At 40.3% G+C, this 19,874-nt stretch overlaps 1 protein-coding gene across 2 annotated transcripts in view; it reads left to right on the top strand.

Moving 5' to 3' along the window:
- The window catches only part of LINGO2 (leucine rich repeat and Ig domain containing 2), an 810,496-nt gene extending 790,962 nt beyond the window's left edge, over positions 1-19,534 (top strand). For both annotated transcript variants that reach the window (XM_060690421.2, XM_087886331.1), the window contains one exon: positions 12,734-19,534. In XM_060690421.2, coding sequence (XP_060546404.1) covers positions 12,770-14,590 — 1,821 coding nt within the window. In that variant the 5' untranslated portion in view covers positions 12,734-12,769 and the 3' untranslated portion in view covers positions 14,591-19,534. The remainder of the gene's footprint in view (positions 1-12,733) is intronic.
- The last annotated feature ends 340 nt before the right edge of the window (positions 19,535-19,874 follow it).

The raw sequence follows: 19,874 nt of genomic DNA, 5'->3' as shown, positions 1-19,874 counted from the left end.
TTGTTAAGTTTCTGAATTTTGGTCACAGGACTCTGTGAAAGTCCTGTTTCATGATTGTAAGGCACATTTTTCAGGACCCTTGTAACTTTGAATGTAAGTAGAGGACTACCTGTAGATTATACTGTAAAAATATGAATAGGACACTTATTTACCTTTAGTATATTTACTAAATAAACTATAATGGGCAAATTGTAGTAAGCAGGTTTTTTTAAAAAAAACAAGTTTTATTGGTTTTTTTCCTTTTCTCCTCTCCCACCTTCACCCACATCTTTCTTTCCTTTTCTTTTTTTGAACAGAGTGTTGGTTGTTTCTTATCTTATACGATTAGTCAAATTCAGATACATTTTACTCAATTACAATTTTTGTCAATATCGTCTTCCCCCTTTTCCTTTTTTTAAAAAATATACTTCAGTATTTCTATACTTGCGTATATAAACACCTTCTTCATTTATCCCTAAGTTCTAACTTTGCTAGTTGTACATATTTATCCTCTTTTATTCTTTAACAATTCATTCTTTTTCCTAATATATTTATATTTGTTTGTTCAGGGCTGCCTTTCTTCCACTTCATCTTCTTTTTTTATTATTATACAGCAATCTTTCTCCTCAAGCCTTTCCCTCTTCTCTTTCCAACTTTCTTTCCCCACCTTCTTCTTCTCTTCTCTACTTCCCCTTCCCTTCTCCCTCTCCTCCTCTCTTCCCCCCTGTCTTATCTTCTCTCCTACTCTGGTAAGCAGGGTTTCATAGACACTCAAGTCCCTTGGCCTCATTGCTATATACTGCCCAGAGTCGTTGGATGTAAGATGGGCAGGAAATAAATTTTCTAAATTAATAAATAAATATACTAGAGAAAGCTTTTGTCTCTGTAACATATGAGCTTTGCTATTCTCACTCTTTTTCCGCACTGCCAAAATCAGTCAGGGGACATTACAGTTGACCCAATTCACCTTTCAATATAGAAGTAGTTACTTTACTGATAATTATTCTGATTGTGACTTTGCTTTATTCAAGTTGCCTCACGAAAAATGTCACTAGGATTCTGTGGCTGTTACATGAGGACTTTTGAAGTGCCAAATCCTGCCATACTGTAAGAAACAGTGTGATAAAATGATTAACAGGAAAAAGAGAGAGAGCTGGAAGTTCCATGCTATTCAGAAATGTTCCAGCACACTGAGCTGATAATTAAATAATCCTTGTATATTATGCGTAGATTGGATATGAGATGAGAGGGGTGATAGATGATTGATGATATGTGTGTCCAAAGGAGTACATTGCAATGAACCTGCTGTTCTTTAAAATGTGTACCTCAGCAAAATCTCTACCCTATAGATATTTAGCAATTATTATGCCAGGTAATTTAGGTTAGTCATAAAGAAAACAGAAAATACATTATTGAGCATTTTAGAAGAAGAAGAAAATGAAAGTGTGGGATTTGGTGTTTGTTTTTTTTTTTTTTCTAAGTAAGGGACACACTTTCCAATATAAAAAGACATAAAGATTGACTGACTTCATTTGTACATACCAAATGAGGTCAGATTAGCTCCCTCTGTTGTTTTGCTTAGTAAAAATAATAATTTAGGCAGGCCTTTGAGGCATAAGTGAAGTATTGACTGCTAAACTGCCAGAGATAGGTGCAGTTTGTTCTTGTGGCTTTCTTTGTTCTGCTCTTCGTGGTGATTTATATATTATTTTTAATTGAGGTTCTAATTCAGTTATTGCTGTCCATGTGTATTGCTAGCCTTCTGAAGACCTGTTGGTGCAAAGGGATGATATAACTCTAAGGAACGATGACAGCATAAGAATCATGTCATAACTGCATGTAGGTGTGTTGAGGATAAGCAAGCTGATACATTGCTTCCTCAGCGTCCAAGTGTCAACAGAGAATTCAAAAATACCTTTATGTATGTCAGTTGAGTTATTTGTGCAATTTCTGAAGGACCTTAGCAGCAGTACCCAAGAGAAACTCACTCTGTAACTTCATGTCTTTTTTCTATTATTGCCTTCCTCTTTCTGTTAACTGAAAGTGATGTCACTGCAATCCAAATGACCATTGTTGCTGGTTTACCATGATGCCTTATTCTAAAGACCCTGAAAGGACCACCTGCACTCCCTAAAGCTGTGTCTGTTGCTGCTTTGTTCTCTATACTCCTTGGGGCATTGACGTCTGTGCAGTTTTCCAGAATTGCTTCACACCATTGGGGATCCTCAAACCAGGGGTGAAATGCTACCGGTTCGGACCAGTTCAGATGAACCGATAGTAAAAAATGCTACCAGTTCAGGTGAACCAGTATTTCCGACAATCAGCTGGGCGACGATCAGCTGGGTGACGATCAGCCGTGACGTGCGATTTATATTAGCTAGAATCGTCAGATTTCCTGCTTTCTAGCTAATCTAAATCGCGTGGCACAGCGAATTCCCCACACACACACACACACACATACACACACTATTCTACTTATCTTTGCAGACTTGGAAGGCTTCAAAATGTTCCTTTTTTAGTGTGCACATGCGTGCACAAAGCGAACGCTCAGTAGCAGACTCACAGAACCGGTAGCAGACTTCAGAGGATTTTACCCCTGCCTCAAACCTAGGTTTCAACAGGCAGCTGTGCCAGACAGCCAAGTGCCTCCATTGGCTTTGGGACTTCTCAGGTGGGGCCACAGAGATTGCTCACTTTAGTTTTCAAAACAGACATTTTCCCATATTCAGCTGTAAATAGTTTTATTATTAGTTTAGCTTAAATTAGTTTGGTTTATTATTTTATTATTTTTCTCTGTACCCATTGTTTGCTTAGAATAGTTGCACTACATTACATGTTTGGGAGCGGACTGTTTTGCATAAGTTTTTAAAGGCCGGTCTTAGCATTAGAAATAATTTATTACTTTTAATTTCCCCAACTTCTTTTACCTTATAAATTGACCTCTGTGTTCGATCTCAGCCTTTCCTTTTTCTAAATCACATCTATAAACTTTAAGTAATAAAGTCCTAGTAGCTTGTAACGTAGCCAAGAGTTTCTGTCTCCCTGAAGATCTATTAAACAGGAGGGTTTTTATGACGATAAGCAATCCAATGTGTAAGTTATTTAATTTGTTGTTGTTGGGCTTTTATGACTAAGAAAGGAAAAAGAAGTGTTTGTGATCTTTCTTTGTGTGTTGATGTATGTCTTTATCAGATATCCCATATAGGAAGGAGGTAGAATAATTTTAATAGAGATTACAAAATGTCTTGGGCCTATCCACTGATAGGAGCCTCATATTTTTTTTTACAGATTCAATATTGTCACACCATCTCCACGAATGAAATTATATCTGACTGCGTTGAGTCATGTTTTGTTTCACTAATGCCTGAATAATACCTTGCAGTATATCCATAGGTTATTTTTTTTTTCTCCAGACAGAAGTTTCTGTTTTTCTACCTAATTTAGGTGCTTGAGAATTTCTTTAGGGTTTTTCATGGTGGTGCTTTTGACTTTACTTCCTTGTTGAGATTGATGAGGGGGGCTATTTGGTTTTCTATTAGCTATCTTCAAATCCCTCTGATGTACACTGGCTGGGTGCCCCATCTCACAATCTGAGAATCCAAAAGAAACCAAGAGAAGCGCAGAAAGCTGTAGATCCCCAGAGAGATCATGGTTTAACGCAAGTCAAATGGATCTTTTTCTGCAAAAGTATAAGAATATCATATATGCTGATGAGAAGTTCACTCAAATTTTCTTCTCCCTTGAAAGGTATTTGAACACCCTTTCCCTCAGATTGAATCAGGAACATAAGGGGGAAAAAAATCATGTCATGTTTTTCACCAAGCATGTCTTGTTCGTTTGTGGATTGCTTAGAAACTGATATGGAGCTGAAAAGAAATCAGGAACAAGCCAGGAAACATTCATACAACAACTAAACTTATGTTTTTAATCGGTAAAAAAAGGAAAGAAATTTTCAATTTATGCTCAAGTATAGTTGACTTCATAACTGTCTAGGCAGCAGATGGAAGTGATGTCCCTACTTTTTTTTCCTATTCTTCCCAGTCTAACCTTCAGGTGTGGAATTCAGTTCAAAACCTTTGTCATGTCAGCCAAGAGGAGTTGTTCCATCCAATCATTGGCCCGAAAAAACATAATATGGTGACTCTTTCAGCCCAACCCATCTCACAAGGTTGTTGTTGTGGGGGGAAATAGAAGGAGGAAGGTGTGTTGAATACGTTCACCACCTTGAGTTATTTGTAAAATAATAAAGGCAGGAAATAAATAAATAAATAGAGATACGGATAGCTGGATGGATGGATGGATGGATGGATGGATAGATAGATAGATAGATAGATAGATAGATAGATAGATAGATAGATAGATAGATAGATAGGATTTTAGCTTAGTCTAATGCTTGAAGCAGGCGAATAAATGAACCATATTTGGTTTAGCACAGTTGGCATAGTTTGAAACCACACAAGAATGGAGGAAGCAGCTTGAATGATGGCTTTTATCCTTGTGTTTTTATTTTTACTATTCAGCAGGGAATAAAAAAGAATGACAGAGACCTGCAGTACTCCAAATGTAACGCTCAGTGTCTTTATTAAATCCTGCACTCCAGTTCCAGCTGTTTCCCCACAGTGACTTGTAATTATAAAAATAACTGGTACTCATAAAGAAAATGTGTCAGCAGTTCTTTAGATGTTTCTAGATCTTAACAATGCCATTTCCTTCGACGAGCAAGAATGCAGATCATAATCAGTCTTCATGCTGGGGATAAAAGTAGAGAAATCAATCTAATTTATCTTGCTTCTTCCCTCTTCCCATTCTTTTTGAGAGAAAGAAAGTGGTTGAAAAACATCCACTGAATGCCCAAAAACAGAACGAGAGCTTGGGGAAAATTGGTTTTAAGTAATCTTCAACGTACGATCATTATGCAGCAACTGTTTGAAGCTATGCAGTGATGACGGAAGAAACTTATGACAAGACCCAAAAGAAATAGCCATTGTAGCTCCCCCCCAAGATCAAAATTTGGGTACTTGGCAGGCTAAAAGACGCACTGACTACCACAGGGGTACCACCTATCTGTCCCTCATCTATGCCTTTTGGGCCCCAGTAGCCCCTACTTCTGTAGCTGGCCTTCTCCGTGAAAGTCCTTCTTTTCACTTCGCCTAGTGCAGGGATTGGCAACCTTAAACACTCAAAGAGCCACAAAGGTCCTAACCAGAAACCCCCATTCAATTCTGAAGCCAACCAGAATTCCGGTTCCCCCATCATAATCTCCTCCTAGCATGGTGCCTTTTTTCCTTTGCTGACCGGTAGTCCGGTTCCCCCCACCATAGAATCTCCTCCTAGCGTGGCATCCTTTTTCCTCTACCTGTCCCAACCGAAAGCCCTATCAATTGTGGAGCCGACTAGCAACAGGGAGCCGCAGCAGAGGGATGAAAGAGCCACATGTAGCTCCAGAGCCGTGGGTTGCTGACCCCTGGCCTAGTGACATGATAGAAGTGATCCAATATTTGAGGGGCTGCCACAAGCACCTGAAGGCAGGACAAGAAGCAATGGATGGAAACTAATCAAGGAGAGAAGCAACCTAGAAATAAAGAGAAATTTCCTGACAGTGAGAATAATTAATCAGTGGAAAACTTTCATCCAGAAGTTGTGGGTTCTTGAACACCAGAGATTGGACACTTAAGAAGAGATTGGACAGCCATTTAAGTGAATTTCGTTGTATGGGTATACTGTGTATACACGTACAATGACAATAAAGTTGTTTGTTTGTTTGTTTGTTTGTTTGTTTGTTTGTTTGTCTGAAAGGATACAGATAGTCCTCGACTTACAACAATTCATTTATTGACCAACAGAAATTTTGAGCTCAACTGTGGTTGTAAGTCGAGGACTACCTGAAATGGAGTCACATGCTTTAAATAAATTGGCTTCCACCTAGACCCATTCCTTAGTACATAATTCCATTAAATTGAAAACCAGCATATATGAATTCAGTGGCAGAGAAGACTAGAGGCTTGTGCATACGGGCAAAATTTTGTACCTATATGAAAGAGTAACCAGTCATGTATTTAGCCCACCATCTGTGATGACCCGGGGCGTGGCACAAAGGCAACACAGCCAGAGAATAAGTACAAGTCCCTTTATTAACTCCAAACTTTGCCCCCAACGTCCCTTTACTCACCAGTCTGGAGAAAAACTTCCACAAACCTGTAAGCAGACAAAACTTCTAACTATACATCCAACAGGGCAATATAAGGTAATTAATCCGGCAGGGCAAGCAAGATAAGAAGTCCAGACTTGAAGTAGCACGGCAGTAAATCAAAACAGTTGGGAGGATGCCAGGAACTCAGATAAACCAGCAAACACGAACTCAGCGTTTGTTCCGGACATCTGCCTCTCCCATTTGCCTCTCCTTTTAAACTCCAGCTCCAGGTGTATCTTGTGAAGGGAGTTGGGGCCCTCTCCTCCCTCGTAAGCCACGCAACCCACATTGCTCTCTTCTCCATTCTTTCCTGCGTGCCCTAGGATGAGGAGGGGGGTGGGCCTTGGTCTTCATCAGAACCCTCTCTCCCTTGTTCTACCTCTCCCCTGCTCTGCCCAGTCTGACTTTGCCCTTCCCCAGTTTCCTCCACAGCCAACGGAGCCACTCTCTCGCTCTCTGTCAGCTCTTCCTCTTCCATCTCAGAGTCAGACTCCAACAGAGGCATGGCACCATCTTCTATCAAAACCAACATAGTAAAAACATTGGTAGCAAATAGCAGCCTTGCTCAAATTGGTGCCTTCCAAGTATGGTGGGCGAAAGGTCTCTTCAAACTGGTTTGGTTTGTAATTGAACATAATTTGGATTGGATGTCATGTTTGGGGGAGCTGGTATAAAAGAGTCTGTAGAGAAGGGTTTGGCACTTCATAATACAGTTTTACTACTAAATACCTTTTTGAGAACTATTAAAATTAGGGAGCTCACAACAGATATATTCAATTTTACAACTTTCTGCATCGTCTTTACTCTTAGCTTTTATCCTCCTTAGCTTTTATCTGTTGTTAGTATTGTATTTTAACGTCTGGTATACGTGTGTTTTTGTTTTTTGATTTTTGTCTCTTGATTTCTTTTGCTATTGTGCGTTTGGTTTTAAAATGTAAAATACTCAATAAAAATTATTTTAAAAAATAAATAAATAAAATTAGGGAGCTGAAAGTTAAATTATATGCTATTCAAGCTTCAGCAAGGGGAAGCTCCTGTTCTCCTGTTTTCAAAGAGAGAACAAAGCAGTTATGATTGTGGAAGGCAGTGGTGAAATCCAAATATTTTTACTACCGGTTCTGTGGGCATGGCTTGGTGGGTGTGATTAGGCTTGGTGGGCGTGGCTTGGTGGGCGTGGCAGGGGAAGGATACTGCAAAATCTCCATTCCCACCCCACTCTGGGGCCAGCCAGAGGTGGTATTTGCCAGTTCTCTGAACTACTCAAAATTTCCACTACCGGTTCTCTGAACTGTTCAAAATTTCTGCTACCAGTTCTCCAGAACCTGTCAGAACTTGCTGGAATTCACCCCTGGTGGGAGGGGTGTGGGAGGCATTGTGGGAGGAGTACATCACAGCCTTTTATATAAGCTGGACAAAAATGTAAACAAAGCTTGCTTTGGTTCTCTCTGCCAGTCTTCAATTCCCCATGAGTTGTTATGGGACTCTGGGACTGTTCAGCAATGTCAATTCTACCCAGTCTGAAAGGAGCAAAAGGCCTAAGAAAGGAAGATCAGCCCGGCTTTCTGATCTTGAAAATCAATTTCTTCTCCCCCGCTCCTTCCTTTGCCCCTCCTTTCTGTCCTTGTAGATTGCTTTGAGTTGATTGGAAGGGCACCGTGGAGAAGATCAATATAGATGATATAGATCAGGGGTGCTTAAATCTGGCCTGCGGGGCCGGCCTAGAAATATCAAAGGACCGGCCCATGGTGCCTCTGCCGGCCAATACAGACTGCGGTGGGAGCGTCCATTTTCGGTTACCCAGAAGCATTCTGCCGGCCAAAAATGGGCTGCGCAGAGGCACTGCGAGACCATGTCACAGCCCGTTTTCAGCCAGCAGACTAAGTGCCCGATCTGGATAGAAAACAAGCAACATCCTATGTTAATACTACAGTTTAATACCACGTTTTACATACTATAGGTCCATTTAATCTACAATCAACAATCTATAATTGACAGCCATTTCTATTTACTATCTTGGAAATTTACCTCTGCTGTTAGACCTTGTATTATCATGTTATTTATGCCATTGTATTTTTATTATTAGTTGAATAATAAAACTACAATAGTATAAATAGCTTTTCTGCCTGTAAAAGCAATTTACTATTAAACAATGGAGTATAAATTTAGAAATAAAAAGTTTAGTGGAGTATGAAGTAATAAATATTTGCCCGTAATATCTGGTAGAAGAGATAGGGAAATGGTTATGGTAAAGAACTGTAGAAACAAAGAAGAGAAAGAGAAAAAACGCATCTTGAGCCTGTGTCAAATGCCCACCAAGCCCACCTTGACTATGCCCACACCCAGCCACACACACACAAACCTGGTCCTCTAAAGTCAAACACAACCCTGATGCGACCCTCAATGAAATCGAGTTGACACCCCTGATATAGATATAGATAGATGGATATCTAGGAAGAGAGAGAGAGAGATGCTGATGATAGAGGGGTGAATGATAGATGGATGGATGATAAACAGACAGACAGATAGATAGCAATGATAGAGAGAATAAATATAGAAATTATAGAAATATAATTCAAATAAAAATTTAGGATGCTAATGACAGTTTTTTATAACTGTAGCAGTTTTTGCATTTCAGTGAATCACGGAACAAGTACCAAAAGAAGTCTCAAGTGCTTTTAGAGAGCTTGACTAAAACGTAACTAAACAGGGAAAGCCAGCATTGCTCGCTGTTTGCCAACATATACCCCCTTCAACAGCATAAAGACCCATGGAAATAAAATAACTTTAAATAATTAATGGTCTATAAATTACTTGAATCAATAAAAGAATAAATGGCATATATATCACCAGAAGCTTTCAGTTATTTTATATATATATACTAGACATTCTGTGTATACATGTTTATTTTTCCAGTGGTGTTTGATTTTTTGAATAAGGCTTGCTTCATAAGACATATTTATTATATAACTTTCTAAGTGAAGGGGAAGGGGATGTGGTGGCTCAGTGGCTAAGGTGCTGAGCTTGTCGATTGAAAGGTCAGCAGTTCAGCATTCAAATCCCTAGTGCCGCGTAATGGGGTGAGCTTCCGTTACTTGTCCCAGCTTCTGCCAACCTAGCAGTTCGAAAGCATGTAAAAAATGCAAGTAGGAAAATAGGGGCCTCCTTTGGAAGGTAACAGCGTTCCGTGCGCCTTTGGCATTTAGTCATGCCGGCCACATGACCACCGAGATGTCTTTGGACAGTGCTGGCTCTTCGGCTTTGAAACGGAGATGAGCACCGCCCCCTAGAGTTGGGAACGACTAGCACATATGTGCGAGGGGAACCTTTACCTTTTTAAGTGAAGAGGCAAAGCCTAAAATGAAAAGTATTGATATTAAACAAATGCATGTTGTACTCAGTCATTTGTGGCTTCCCAGGTAAAACTTGTGTTTATACTGTATATATATTGCCCCATGAAAGTTCTGAAATGTATATTTATTGATTTATTAGATCTATTTGGAGGCCACAACTTCAAAGACTCTTAATGACTTGAATTCATAAAAATAATAAAGCCAAACCATAAAACTGCACAAATAAAGCACTAATCAACATTCACAAATACGGCAAGGCCAATGGTTGGACAGAAAAGATTTATCCTGATGACCTCCCTAAATATTAGGGGCGGCAAGGTGGGGCTGCGCCTCCCCCAAAGGCCGCCTGCCCACCCGCTGGCCAGAAGTGGCATGTCTCCCATCAAGGGCTGGATGTGGGACTGGACCTCGGAAGGCAAGTTAGCTCCTTTCAACGTGGTCGGGCAACCCCAACATGTTTGCTTGACTGCCTTCCATGTGGCCTTCCCGGCGGTCCCCATGGCCACCTTGCGAAGGCAGGCAATCGTCCAGGTGGGTGGGGCCAGGGCCAACCAGAGGTTCCCACACGCTTGTACCCTCTGCGCATGCGCAGAGGCTCAAAAAACCAGGTTACTTCCTGGTTAAAACCAGGAAATAATAACTTCCGGGTGGGTGGGCAGAGCCTCGAGCTGCCATCGCTACCGGTTCTCCGAACCACCGGCTGTCATCGCTACCGGATCAGCCAAACCAGTCCGAAATGGGAACATTTCACCCCTGAAATGAATATAATCAAAGGGCACATTAGGACAGGGACAGTAGGCACGCTGGTGCTCTTATGCACACCCCTTACAGACCTCTTAGGAATGGGGTGAGGTCAACAGTAGACAGTCTAAGGTTAAAATTTTGGGGGTTTTGGGATGAAACCACAGAGTCAGGTAGTGCATTCTAGGCATTGACCACTCTGTTGCTGAAGTCATATTTTCTGCAATTGAGTTTGGAGCAGTTCACTGTAAGTTTGTATCTATTGTGTGCTTGTGTATTGTTGTGGTTGAAGCTGAAGTAGTCATTGACAGGTAGAATTTAAAGGTTCTTAAAGCTCCAAAACCCTCCGTAATTTACTGCAAGCTCCTAAACTGAACCAGACAATCTTATTCTTAAAATGGTACGGGCTGCCTATCCTGTAGACTCCCTTTATAAGGTAGTACAGTATCTAAAAGTGGCTGGCATTGCATTCCTCCCCATTTAAACTCAGCTGAATGACAGAAAGTAGCTTTTTTTGGTTCTCTTTTATTATGAACTCGGCACTACTTAAAAGGCTTTTTAATTGTGCTTGCTGTTTGAGCTTTTCATGGTTTTTACAGCTAAAATGAGCTCTTGGGCTGAGCAGAGAAGAAGCCTATCTTCCTTTAAACCTGTTTATTTGCAACTTCATGTATTAGATGAGGAGGGGGTCTTACAAACTCGCTGTTCAACAAAAAGATTGACAACCTTACCCTCCAAAACTGCATTCGGCAAGCAATGATCAGAGAAGCTGAAAGTTCCCTTTGATCAGAATTCACTGGAAAGGCCCTAATCATAGAGCCTGGTAGATTTTCAGGTATAATGTAATTCCTAACGAAGAAAAGTTTAGTTTAGTTAAGGGGGAGGGCTTTTGACACGGCTGGGTATTGCAATCGATTTCTTCTCCTTGTAGAGTTAGATGGAGAAAAGGGAGGAGAGGAGAGGAGGTGAACAGGTTTCAATAGTTGCTTCTTTGCCCATCAGGGTTGAAATCTCCTTTTGGGCTCCCCTAACAAGTAAAAGGGATGTGTGGCTCAGTGGCTAAGACACTGAACTTGTCGATCAGAAGGTCAGCAGTTCAGTGGTTTGAATCCCTAGTGCTGCATAATGGAGTGAGCTCCCGTTATTTGTCCCAGCTTCTGCCAACCTAGCAGTTCGAAAGCACATTAAAAATGCAAGTAGAAAAATAAGGACCACCTTTGATGAGAAGGTAACAGCGTTCCGTGTTGGTGTTTAGTCTTTGGACAGCGCTGGCTCTTCAGTTTGAAATGGAGATGAGCACCACCCCCTAGAGTCGGGAATGACTAGCACACATGTGGGGGAGAACCTTTACCTTTACCTTTAACAAGTAAAAAAAACAAAACCCACTCCTCTTCCCAAGCTGTGGTTGAATTTCCTGGCACAACGTATTAACGGCTTCTGCTGAAATGAAACCCAAGGTCTTGCAGAACTGAAAAGTGTTTGAAGTCAAGGTTGAAGTGTGTTCAGTCCACTCAGAGAGACGGTTGGAAGCAGTCTTTCTCATAGCACCATCTGGCAGGTACCGGCTTCTCTTTGCCCTTCACAAGAACGGACAGAAGCCTGTGTCTTGTGCCATGTGTGAACAGGTGAATGTGTATTTTTCGAAGAAATGGTAGAAATGAGACAAAAACACATTACTCTTTTGTAAGAAACCCAAGGGATTTATTTATTTTATTTTATTTATTGATTTATTTCATTTATTTGTCAAGTACGTATTAGATAATATATATAAATATAAGCATGAATTGAATACATAAAATGAATACAATTAAAGTTAAAATTTGGGGGGGGGCGGTGGGATGAAACCACAGAGTCAGATAGTGCATTCCAGGCATTGACCACTCTGTTGCTGAAGTCGTATTTTCTGCAATCGAGTTTGGAGCGGTTTACTTTAAGTTTGCTAATGTTTGCTAATGCTGCAAAATCAGTTCTAGGGAACTGCCCCGACAACTACAGAACGGTGCTAGTAATTATACAACTTTCCCTAACAACTGGCTGTAGCAATTGATAGGATTCCCTTAAGAATTGAAGTTGAAAATGCATACCTGACATATTAACCATGAAAATCAATTGACAGTAGTTCTCTCTTCCATCGAAAGAACGCCTGGGTTTTTTAAAGCATTATTATGTTTGGTTGAAGAGGCAGAATCGGCAGAAAAACCATATTGGGGTCAGGATTGGGGAACTTGCAACTCTTCTAATGCTGCTTAACTACACTAGAACAGCTCCATGGATGTGTAGTTCCACAACATCTGGAGAACCACAGGTTTTTTTTGTCTTTGATTTCAATGCAATCCCTCAATATTAGGCCAGAGGTCAGGTTTAGTTTAGCTGCAGTAGCTTTCACTGAAAATGAACGTGACCTGTCAGTTTTCCTAACTAATAGCTATTTCTCTCTCTCTCTCTTTGTCTCTCTTCCTTCTCTCCTTGGCAGGCCTGTGACGGAGGATTAGACGACATTAGTGGAGTCATGCTTCACACAGCCATATCTTGCTGGCAGCCATTTCTAAGTCTGGCTGTGCTGCTACTTTTCATAGGCTCCACCCTAGGTTGTCCAGCTCGCTGTGAATGCTCAGCACAGAATAAGTCTGTCAGTTGTCACCGGAGGCGCCTGATTGCCATCCCTGAGGGCATTCCCATAGAGACTAAAATCTTGGATCTTAGCAAAAACAGGCTAAAAAGTGTAAATCCGGAGGAGTTCACCGCTTTCCCTTTGCTTGAAGAGATAGATCTGAGCGACAACATCGTGGGCAATGTTGAGCCCGGGGCCTTTAACAGCCTATTTAATTTGCGTTCTTTGCGACTGAAAGGGAATCGTCTGAAGCTGGTCCCTTTAGGGGTCTTCACCGGCTTGTCAAACTTAACAAAGCTGGATATTAGCGAGAACAAGATTGTCATCCTGCTGGATTACATGTTCCAGGATCTGCACAACCTCAAATCCCTTGAGGTTGGGGATAACGATCTGGTTTACATCTCCCACAGGGCCTTTAATGGATTGCTCAGTCTGGAGCACCTCACTCTGGAAAAATGCAACCTAACAGCTGTACCAACAGAGGCCCTTTCCTACCTTCACAACCTCATCAGCCTGCACCTGAGACATCTCAATATCAACCTATTGCCTGCATATGCCTTTAAGAGATTGTTCCACCTGAAAAACCTAGAAATAGATTATTGGCCTATGCTCGACACGATCCCTGCCAACAGTCTTTATGGCCTGAACCTCACTTCTCTCTCTGTTACCAATACCAATTTGTCCACCGTCCCTTATGCTGCTCTGAAGCACCTGGTTTACCTGACCCACCTGAATCTTTCCTACAATCCCATCAGCACAATCGAATCCGGCATGCTTGCAGACGTGTTGCGCCTGCAAGAGTTGCACATAGCGGGGGCCCAGCTGCACGCCATTGAACCTCATGCTTTCCAAGGCCTTCGATTCCTCCGCGTGTTAAACGTGTCTCAAAACCTGTTGGAAACTCTGGAAGAGAATGTGTTCCATTCCGTCAAATCCCTGGAAGTTCTCTGCATAAGCAACAATCCTCTGGCTTGCGACTGCCGCTTGCTTTGGATCTTACAAAGGCAGCCCATGCTGCAGTTTGGTGGCCGGCAACCCATGTGTGCCGGTCCAGACAGTGTCAAAGAGAGGCCGTTTAAAGACTTCCACAGCACTGCCCTTTCTTTCTACTTCACTTGCAAGAAGCCCAGGATCTATGAAAAGAAGCTGCAGTACTTGGTGGTCGAAGAAGGGCAGACGGTGCAATTCTCATGTCATGCAGAGGGAGATCCTCAGCCGACCATCGCCTGGTTGACACCACGACGGAGACTGGTCACCGCAAAATCCAGCGGGAGAGCGACGGTGCTCGGAGATGGTACGCTTGAGATCCGGTTTGCCCAAGATCAAGATAGTGGGATTTATGTTTGTGTGGCCAGCAATGCTGCTGGAAATGACACCTCCTCAGCCACCCTCACCGTCAAGGGGTTTGCCTCAGATCGTTTTCTTTATGCCAACAGGACTCCTATGTACATGACAGATTCCAATGACACCAGTTCCAATGGAACCAATGTGAATACATTTGCTCTGGACCTTAAGACAATACTGGTGTCGACGGCCATGGGCTGTTTCACCTTCCTTGGGGTTGTTTTATTTTGTTTCTTACTACTTTTTGTCTGGAGCCGTGGGAAAGGCAAGCATAAAACCACCATCGACCTCGAATACGTCCCCCGTAAAAACAATGGCGCAGTGGTGGAAGGGGAGGTTTCAGGACCACGCAGGTTCAATATGAAAATGATTTGATGGTTGTGCTCTAGCATTATTAATTTTGCCCCTTTTCCTTCTTCTGTGGCATTCGAACCAATTCAACACGCTTGGCAAGTAAGGAGGCCAGGCTGGAGGCAGGCTCCGCTTGGCCGCCGCCGTGTCAAGCGGTAGATGGAAATCAAAGAGACTATCTCAGATTGTACAGCAGAGCCTCGTGTTTCGAGGCGGAGTGAGTGAGAGGGCTTTTTTCCTTTTTATTTTTTTTGCAGAGTTTGGCATACAGCACTAATTGTTTGCATTGCAAATTTTATGGCGTTCTGGGGATTTCGGTAACAAATGGTCGGCTCCTGGACACTTATGAGAAACATTTTTACCACTACAAAGCAAACAAACAAACAAAAAACCCTACAGTATAGGATTTCATATTTTAAATGTGAGAAAGAAAGAGAGAGAAAGATTTGTTTACAACCTATTCTGCAGTAAAATTTGTATCTATAGCTCATTTGCTAAATCCTTGCATCATTACCTTCTTGCTGGTTCAACACTGCAAAAATTAATGTATTACTGTAATATATACATATATTTGTGTATGTATTACAGTAATACACACACACTATGTATAGTTTAAAGCAATACAGGTGAGAAATTTTGTTCCATCCACAGTGATTGATCCAAGTGTGACATCCCTCTTCCCCAATTTCTAGTCAAATTTCAAAATTGGACTTCTGAAACAATTAGAGACTATCGTGTCTGAGATTTGAATTTAGATCCGAGACATGAAGGAAATAATAACCAAACCAGGAAGAATTTGTGGGATGCTATTGTGGTTATCTTCGTGTAAAGAAAAGGTGCAGGCTTAATTTTAATATAAAATGGATTTTAAAAATATATATGTGGGATCACACTAGAACAGTTCACTGTAAAAAGGTGGAGATCTAACCTTAACTGCTTTTGAAGGTATAAAATCTGGCGGATCACATCTGAAGGACAGACCCTTTAATTTTTATCATGCCCTGCCAAACACATCTTCATCCACCACCATTGCCACATCTGTTTCAATTTCTGGTCTATCGTTTAGAACTTGTCCTAGGAAAATGAACCAGGACAGTGTATTCTGTCACTTGCTAAAGGAAAAAAAACTGTCAGTGTTGCATTTATGGAGAGCAAATGAAAAAAATGTACAAAAAATTTGGGAGATAGAAATAGGTCCTCCCTGATGCCAAGAAACTAAATTTGGTTCAAGAACAGGAGATCCCACTCACTCATGTTGGTTTCCTTCAGGCCACATTATTGCCAAACTACAGTGTCAGTTTTGTATTTATTGGTGGTGAAGGCTGAACAACAGAGTCCTCCTGCTGTGTCTTCTTCATGCAAAGATGTTCTGGATACTTGACCCTGTAAGAAAAACAAACCAGAAAGGTACTGTTTCTGTTTTCAATATAGTGAGAAAGCAAAGAATTGAGAGTGGGGAAGCAGGTTTCTTTTTGGTTATGTAAAACACAACCTGATGAATTTTAAGAGCATTTTGCTTTTTTTACTTAGTCCCTTGCAACACGTATATGAGAGTCGGGCGCCCAGCATGAATAAGCACCTACTAAAGAAAGTGATGTATGCCTTTGGCATTAAAATTCAAAGCAGAGGTAGGGAAATATTTGCCTGCAAGATATTCAGTGTAACTCCCACAATTCCTTTCAAGGGACACACTAATTGATGGAAGAAGTCCAAAGGCAGAAAGAACAAAGGTGCCCCTCCAATTATACACTCCATTCAATGGAGTGTAATGGGAATATATAATGGGATTGTTTGGGTGTGTGTGTGGAGAAAGAGAGAGAGAGAATTTTTTTTTTTTACCAAGGAATAATCATGTCTGCTATTTGATATTGTTGAACATCATGGTTGCCATTGCTGAAAAGAATTGTTGAAGAACATGGCTGCCATTGCTGAAGAGAAGAAACATTCAGGGTAAGCTGGTGGTTCAGAAACTAGACTATGCAGAAGGGGCCGAGTCCTCAGTGCCACTAAACATTCCTTCGGGAAATTGCCATATGTGGTACAGGTTTGTGATATTTTCTCTTCCCTGCCACAGGTTCAAGGGCAATCAAGGAAAGAAAGAAAAAACACTACTGTGTGAACTAACTTTAGAAAGGCAAAGGCTTAATTCCTTGAATTTGTATTAATTATTGTTAGAAAGTCATCACTCTTTAATTGTTCATGTTGCCAATTGCCTACTTAAATTTACTTGCCTTTTCCCCCAATGTGGAAGTCCATACGGGCAGAGATAAATTGGAACCTGGGAATAATATGTACAAGCCTTGTACATATTGTACTACAAGGCAAACTTTCTTGAGCTGTTTATTTTTATTTATGTGTTCTCCCTCTCAAGATAATAAAGAAGCACTATGGGTTAATGCTGGTATGACAAAATGGAGGTGTTGTGTTCTGTTGCTTATTGAACTCCAGCTCCCTGAATTCCTACAGTTTCTATAATGATTTGGAAGTTCTGGGAGTTGTGGTCCCAATAGGCTTATGAGACGTTGGCTAGAGAAGGCTGTTCTCATACATTCATATTTTTCAAGTCTTTATTCCGTCCTTTATTCCAATGTTAAAATATTTAATAATTAAAATAGTATGCTTCTGTGGTGGACAGAACAACACACGAGGAGCAGGTGAGATCTTTAAAAGCTATGAGTAGGATTTAAAACACATCTATAAAAAATATGTATCCAAATGTTAGCTCTGATCTTTCCAGGAATGTAAATAACTTAACATATTGCCTACGGTTGAGATTCTGAAACAATGGCAGTGTGTTTCCACTCAATTTCATATGTGTGGTTTTTTGGTTTTTTTTAAAAAAAATCCATTGGATTTAGAATGTAATAAAATCAAATTATAGGTTGCGCTGTTTGTTTTCAAATCAGTTTAGCAGCATTTGGACAATTGGTTACCTTATCGGTGGAAGACAAATTCAGCAATGCTTGATGTATATTTTCAGATCAGTAAATAGATTTTTGCTATCATGATGGTGTTACATCTGATACATTTACCTTTGCAGAGGTACTGGCACATCTTTCCCAAAAGATTATTAATTATTTTCAGAGATACCCAAAGTGTCCTGTTATTTATTGTAGCATAACTTTTTAAATTATGGTGTGCCATAGGAACAGTTTGAATAGCAGACTTAATAATACAATTAACCCATTTGATATGGCTGTGGTCATTATAAATAAATACTTCAAATCATGCCATTAAACGCATCTGCATATCACCATCTAGTTATTAGAATTGCAGGTTTAGCCCCAGTTGTTAATGTACAGCAGATCACTCTGCAGGGAATGAAGCAGAAAAAGTATAAAACAGTCTCTTGTTTCTCTATCTAAAACAGTGCTTTTTCATACTTGCCAGCTTTAAAAAATGTGAACTCCAACTCCCAGAATTCCCCAGCCAGCACGTTGGCTGAGGAATTCTGGAAGTTGAGGCCCATTCATCTTAAAGTTGCCAAGTTTGAAAAAGATAGATCTAAAAGATTTAGAGCAGCCGAGAAAGAAGTTAGATAAAAATGAATGTGGGCATCTTAAAACCTCTCCACTCAAGTCAAGGTGTATTTCCAAAGACAGCAAATTATTTTGGCACATACAGCAGAAAAAACAGAGAAATATCTCACCTACTGCGTCCAAAGTAACTAACTAACCTTGGCTGCCTGAAACACCTGCCACATTCTGTCTCATAACAGTGCCAGAAATTCAAGTTGCTGGGTGGATGAGCATTTACTGGTCTTTGAGCAGCCTTGGACATTACAAAATTGCAAACTACAGGATAATTATATATCTCACACTTTATATTGCTGTGCTCCTTCTGTGAGGTCCAAAATGGAACATGCATTTCTGAACTCCGGAGCTTAAGGCAATATCAGCATATGCCTACAAAGAAATATACAAGAAGTCGGCAATAAAAGTAGATCCAAAACACTTGAGATGCAGATATTAACATTTCTTAATATTTTTCCCAGAAAAATCTGTAATTGCTTTCAATATTGCTCTAGCAGGGCTTAGCTTTTCAGTGAAGTCCCATTCATAAACAAATGATTGATGGAACAGAAGGTCACGATCCCGGATTACTTCGAAGCCTGATGAGTTTTTTTAATAGACTGTATTCATCCCAATATCAATAAAATCAGAAAAGAAAGTAGAGGATTCTGGAAGCTTACTTACTTTTTCTCCTTAGTAGCTATATCTTTCTAGTCTTTATGAAGACTGTGGAATTTCATTAACTCCAAAGCAGATCAGATATGGCTTTCAAGAATGATATGAGTTGTGTAAATCCATTCTACTTTCATGTATATGGAAGAAATAAACAAAAGAGAGAGGAAATAGGATTGAATAGCCCATTGAAGACATTTGCATTGATTTCTTCCTTGAAATTATCATTATCTATTAGCAGCTGAATTATGAATAATTCTTTTTTTTCTTATTTTTTTTAATGACACTTTTTCTATTGCTAACATAATCCTTTTAAGTAGCGGGAGTTTATTTGTGCTGAAATTATTGTTGAAGCAAACTTAATTCCAAATAGCAGATATGTTTTTCTTCACTTTTTAATGGCAAACTCACACAGGTTCATAGACTGTTAGAATTCTGTCAATAATAACCAGTGTTGCATATACGGTCAACAGGTAATTGCTAAACCAAACAAGATGAAGCTTATGTGGCATGAGAATTTCTACTACAATTTAAAACGGATTAAAACATATTACAATGATGGTTGAAATATCACATATTTCCCTATTTGTTTCCAATTTATTTTCATAAACATCCTTGAGAAATAAGTGGTCCTATTTTCAATCTTTGTTTTTTTTCCCCCTCTTTCCCAAAAATCTATTCCTGTATTATGTATTTTCTGTTGATTCAAGAAATGTTCAGTTTAGTTAAGAAACCACACCCATGTGTTTGTTTTTTAAAGCAAGTTATAAAATACATCTGTGAACAATTGTTTGCTTTATTTTGCAGTACATGTTAATCCAAACGGTTGAGTCTTGTTCTTTGTAAACCAGTCAATGCACCAGAGTTGACCAGTTGAAACAGAGTAAACCTAGGTGATAAGTACACACACATGCATTTGTAGTACAAAAACACACACCTCACACATGCATTTGTAGTACCGTCCACACACAACACCCTGTTCTCTCCCTGACTTCTGCATCAAAACCCAACCAAAAATGACTGCACTCGGTGTTAAGTTTTTCAGTCCACTGAAAATCTCGTTTCAGTGGCAGATTGCAAAAAGAGGAGGGGAAAGGAGGTGAAAAATGGATAAGGGATAAACA

The sequence above is a fragment of the Pantherophis guttatus genome, chromosome 2 (genome assembly GCF_059756535.1).
Source record: "Pantherophis guttatus breed Tessera chromosome 2, ASM5975653v1, whole genome shotgun sequence".
Lineage (NCBI taxonomy): Eukaryota > Metazoa > Chordata > Lepidosauria > Squamata > Colubridae > Pantherophis > Pantherophis guttatus.
The sequence above is the reverse complement of the archived record's forward strand: the minus strand, read 5'-3'. Positions and strand labels throughout refer to the sequence as shown.